Below are 5,529 nucleotides of genomic sequence, written 5' to 3' on the forward strand. Positions count from 1 at the left end.
GTCAGGATCGCTGGTGCACCGCTAAGTGGTCGCTAGTGAGCTGCCACACAGGCAGATCTCACCAGCAACATAGCAGTGGTCGGCGGTCGCTACTTACCTGTCAGATGAGGCGATCCTGACGTCCTCCCGCCCGCGTCCACGCTCGTCGCTGCCACAGGAAGCCCAGCAGGAAGCTGACGACGAGAAACAGTCCAGGATGTTCTTGCGCGATCAGCGATAATCAGCGGGGGAGCCGGTCGGAGGTAAGTATTAGACATAGCGATATCGCTAGCAATATCGCTGCTACGTCACAAAAAACAGTGACGTTACAGCGATATTGCTAGCGATATCGCTTAGTGTGACAGGCCCTTAAGACTTGAGTTCCTGTGGCAAAGACCTGGCATAAGAGCTATACATAGACCCCTTAAGACAATCCCTGCCCCAACATAGTTTTCAAGGCTCTGAAAACCAAGAACTAATATTGCCTTTATACAGTTTGGTTAATTCCTTAGAAGCAGACTTCAATGACGAAGTACACCTTGGTGGCATGTAATTATGACCAGAAAACACATCCTTGGCCTTTCACCTGTCATTTACTGACTGGCATGCGACCTAGTGTACAAAAAGCCCACCCTATCCTGATATAATAAATCATACTTTGCAACAAACTTGACCAAAAGTGAACCAAAGAGTATTTTAGGAAAAAATGGCCAATAAAACATAACCTTTAATTGGTCATTAAAATCTAAAGAGGTTTAAAAGCATCAACTAAGCAATGGGGCAAAACACAAACTAATGCATAGGCACCTCCCTTGTAGAGCATAAAAAGAGAAGTAGGTACTCTATCAGATAACATACACCACTTACCAAGTCTACAGAAATGAAAGATCAGAGGTTATAACTAGGGATGAGCGGACCCGAGGAGGTTCGGGTTTGGGTACTTGACCTAAATGTTATTTCAGTTCAGGGTACCAGAACACCGGAAAATCAATCTCTGTCTCTACATTAGACTTGATACGTGGTATATGTTATCTGCTGCTAGAGTACCTACTTCTCTTTTTTCCTTAACAAGGGTGGTGCAAATTAAGAATGCTTTCAAAAATAGAAGTGTTACTGGGTTATTTCTATGTATTAAACTGGGATACCATCAATCTTGACCAATTGTCAACTTCATTTGCTGATATGCAGCCGCTGACTTGCAAGGAACATACAATAATGAGTCTGCAGCCAACAGTGTATCACTCTCCAGCCCTTCGTTGGACAAACTGCCTTGTGTTACAGCCAAATATTTCACTTTGACTCATCAGTCCAGAGCATCTGCCGTCAGTTTTCTGCACCCCAGTTTTCGTGCATAGTTGAGTAACTTTTCCATGTTTCCATGTAGAAGGTATGATTTTTGGTACCAATTCTTCCATGATGAACACTTCTGGGCAGACTTCTCCAAACAGTACTGCTAGGTTACACTGGTTGCTGTCAGTTCTGAGCTGATGGCACTGCTGGACATCTGATTTCGAAGGAAAGTAATCACAATGTGTTTTTCATCTGCTGCACTAAGTTTCCTCAGCCGACCACTGCGTCTACGGTCGTTAACATTGTCGATTTCTTGGTGTCGGATTCATGTCCTAATTTCTTGCCATAAATTTAGTAAGGAATAAGTTCATCTGGTATAGTCACCTGCCAAATGTCTTTGCCTCCTCTTGCTGGAATTGGTTTCAATAGCCACCTTGCATTGGAAACCGTCGTAAGGTATTTGCCCTGCAGTCCAGGCAACAAAGCTTTATTCTCCAGGTCAATGGTCTCCTCAATGGGCATATCATCAGAATGCTGCCAGGTGTCTACAATGTCAATGAGACCTGGTAAAATAATGCAGAATGCCACAGATTAACATATAGAAAAGAAACGTACTGAACATCTAGACCCCCAACAATAACTAGGCATAATCATTGTAACTAGACCACATTAAAGTAATAGATTACCCCCTTCCCAACATCCATTACACACTCCTCAACTGCTGATGGCCCCCTGCCGCTGGCAGTCCTTCTCTGAAGTTCAGTTAGAAGCTGAGCTCAATGGAAGTGAAGACGTTTTTTGAAAAATATAAAACTACTACCAACCAATCACGAAGCATCTTTCATTTTTTACATTTTTTTTTTTTCCGTATTTGTACCTACCTACTGTCAATGTAATGCCTTTATGCATCTGTATCTGTACTTGTTCCTGCCTTGCTGCTGTAATGCTCTGAATTTCCCCATGGTGGGACGATTAAAGGATTATCTTATCTTATCTTATTTCACCAGAGCTGTTTGAAAGACGCTAAGCTGTGATTAGTTGCTATGACCAACAGTTTTCCTTGCAACCAATCACTAAGCATGTCTGATTTCACCAGAGCTGGTTAAAAGTAGCTGAGGTGTGATTGGTTGCCATGTGCAAGTTTTCCCACTTGACAACACTTCAGCAGACACTGACATGGTGGGAGAAATCTTGCATCCCCAGGAACATAAGCTCCCAGCCATTGTCTGTCCCCCAGAAAGGAGCAGTGAGTACATGACAGAAATGACTCCCCCCTCCCGTGTGGTATCATTAAGTGACACACATGAATGTAGGAAAGTGCACATATTGAATGTCATGTGGATTTAATATTTTCTCACCGACACTTTTATGCATATTGATGTGTTACTGTGCTCTGATGCTATGAGTTTTTTTAAAGTGCTACTTTCCCCATAATTCACCTGAATATACCCATATAACACGTAATGCTTTTCCCATAACAACCCATTAAATATGATACTATACTGCATACAGATGCTGTACATCCGTGAGCAACTCACCACCCATTCAAGTCAGAGGTGGGAGAAAAAAAAACGCTGAAAGAAGTGACATGCTCCATTGTGCGAAAAATCATCCAAAGCACAAAATCCTGATGACAAAAAAACCAAGGCGTGTATGAGATTTCTGACATTTCAGACTTTGCTGGTACTGTAAAACGCAGCTGAAAACTTGCATAAAAAACACTGCAAAAACGCCACGTGTGAATTGAGCCTAAGGCTCCTTCACACTGCAGGAGTTTTTTTCTAAGTCTCAGTGTTCTTTTAGCAGATTTTCATCAGTTTTTTTTTACCATCAGACCTGTCAGAATTTCATCATTTTTACTCAGAAAAAAACCTAACGGCGGTTTCTCCAGTTTCTTATAATAAAAAGTCAATGAAAACCGGACAGAGCATGGATGGCATCAGAGTGCTGTCCGATTTTTTCACGACCCATAGACTTGCATTGGAGAGCATGACTCGAGACGTAGGTATCATCTGTGAAAAACGCACACAGTACTTGTAGGAGAAAAACTGATGTGTGAACGAGTCCTTACCAAGACGGCCATTATTGACATTTTTGGTCAGTGCATTTTCCTAAAAAATACACACTATAAAGAGATGAAAATATCACACGCACCCGGTATCAACAGAAAACTAAAGTGCGTCACTAAAAACATATCACACATCGCTATTGGCGGAAAAATACAAAAGGTATGGTTCTCAGAACACGGAAACACAAACTAATTTTTTCCTTCAGAACTTTTTTTTCCACAAAAGTAATAATAAAAAAGTACATCCAAGTATTTGGTACATTATAGGGTAATAAAAAGTTCCCACTTGTCCTGTAAGTAAGAAGCAGCTATGGTTCCTGGGAGAAATGGCCCAGTCCTGAAGGGGTTAAACAAAGCGCCCACCTGCAATGACCCCTCTGCCGAACTGCTCCCCTTGCTGCAGCAGCTCCTGCACCTGCGCCTCTGCCAGCCCCAGCCGCTCCTGCAGGACGTCCCTCCAGTCCTGCTGCTCCCAGTCTCTCACAGCGATGTGGACCGCTAGCGTGCTGTTCCTGTACTCAGCCAGCAGAGGGCGCCAACGCGTTTCCACGGTCTTCACTCCGTTCAGTAGCAGGCCGGCATAGGGCTGCCGGAAGGAGAGGCAGCCGAGCCGCATGTCTCCTGTGAGCAGGGACCGGCGCCGGGCACAGAGCTGCGGCTGCTCACAGTGTGCAGGGCTCCATTACAGCCAAGCTGTGGCATCAGAGAAGCAGCAGAGGAAGAGCCGCCTGCGAGTCACTACAGCGGAGACAGTGTAAAAACTGCAATACCCAGAATTCCTCATTCTCTTGTTGCATTTTGTATAACTTTATTGACATTACAAACGTACAAAGTGGGGCTAAAAGGCCTGTAGTTCCTGAGCATGGCACCAGGGCACATCTATTACTCTCCATGTAGGCCTGTGTTATGTAAGGTTAAGGCTGTGTGCCCACGTTGCGTTTTTTAAGCGTTTCCACAGCACTTTTAAACAAGCATTTCTGCTGTGGAGAAAAGTATCCAATGTAATATAATTGAAAACACATATGTTGTGCTAAAGGCGCGTTTTTTTCCGCTGCGGAAACACTAAGCGGAAAAAAAGGCAGCATGTTCATTAATTTTCGCACTCGTTTTCGTATACATTCAATTGTATTGCAAAAACGCATAGGAAAACGCTTAACAAAAGTGTCAAAAACACAAAAGCGCTTCATAAAACGCATGCGTTTTCCCGGGAAGAGGGTGTGCGTTTACGCTCAGGAATATTCTGCATCAAAAACGCTACGTGGGCACATAGCCTTAGGGTCACAGTTATAACCTGTGTGCTCCAGATAAGAAAGTGTTACACGGGTTCTGGTAATACATTGGTGACAACTTCTGAATCACTGGGGTCCCCAGTAGTCACGGCAGTGGGCACCCAACTATGTGCATGTCCGGTCCTCCTCCTGTGGATCAGTGATCACTTCTTGTTTTTGGGATCCCCTTTAACCATTTGCTGTAACAGTTATCTTCACGTGGACGTCTGATGATCCTATTGTATTATTGCTACAGGCGGGGGTCTGACCACTGAGCCCCTCGCTGTTCCTGAGAATTAGGCTGTGTGCCCATGTTGCGTTTTTTAAGCGTTTCCGCAGCGTTTGTGCTGGCTCTGACGCTGCAGAAACGCTTAAAAGAAGCTTCAAATTAATCTGCATGCGTTTTTGGCTTTTTGTGCCAATGCATGCGTTTTTAAACGCTCAGGAATCACTTAGCGGCTAAAAGTGCAGCATTCTCATTAATTTTCGCATTGCTGAGCGTTTTTAGCTTTCCCCAATGTTCCCAGAAAACGCGCGTCAAAAAACGTGCAAGAAACGCGCGGAAAAAAGACGCGCGTTTTCTGGGAAGGGGATCAGTTTCCTGAGCGTTTATAAACGCTAACATGGGCACATAGCCTTAAAGGGTTTTTCTGCAGTTTTTCAAGTAGAAGGGATTGTTATAAAGTGAAGCAATAACTATTATTTGTCTGCTCCAGTGCTCCTGTGGTATTATATGGGATCCCAGTAAACACTGCAGCCAATCATTGGCCCCATGTTCGGTACAGTGCTGAGGCCACCGACTGACTGGTGACATGAATATTTATCACTGCAGGACTAGAATTCATGGCGGTCTTAGTTGTCGGACCCCAGCAATCATAAGCTAATGGCATATCTAGTGATTTTCAGTTACTTTATGAGATGGGA

General features: G+C 44.0%; 1 protein-coding gene across 1 annotated transcript; it reads right to left on the bottom strand.

Annotated features, from left to right (window-relative positions):
* Positions 1 to 688: 688 nt before the first annotated feature.
* LOC141048153 (protein EOLA1-like) lies at positions 689 to 4,128 on the bottom strand. The gene is made up of 2 exons (XM_073543598.1): positions 3,701 to 4,128; positions 689 to 1,832 (listed from the first exon to the last, which is right to left on the bottom strand). The coding sequence occupies exons 1-2, from the start codon at positions 3,951 to 3,953 to the stop codon at positions 1,621 to 1,623; spliced, it is 465 nt and encodes a 154-aa protein (XP_073399699.1). The 5' UTR covers positions 3,954 to 4,128; the 3' UTR covers positions 689 to 1,620.
* Positions 4,129 to 5,529: the final 1,401 nt, after the last annotated feature.

This window comes from Dendrobates tinctorius, unplaced genomic scaffold, assembly GCF_039654945.1.
Source record: "Dendrobates tinctorius isolate UK_male_01 unplaced genomic scaffold, ASM3965494v1 ptg000133l, whole genome shotgun sequence".
Taxonomy (NCBI): domain Eukaryota; kingdom Metazoa; phylum Chordata; class Amphibia; order Anura; family Dendrobatidae; genus Dendrobates; species Dendrobates tinctorius.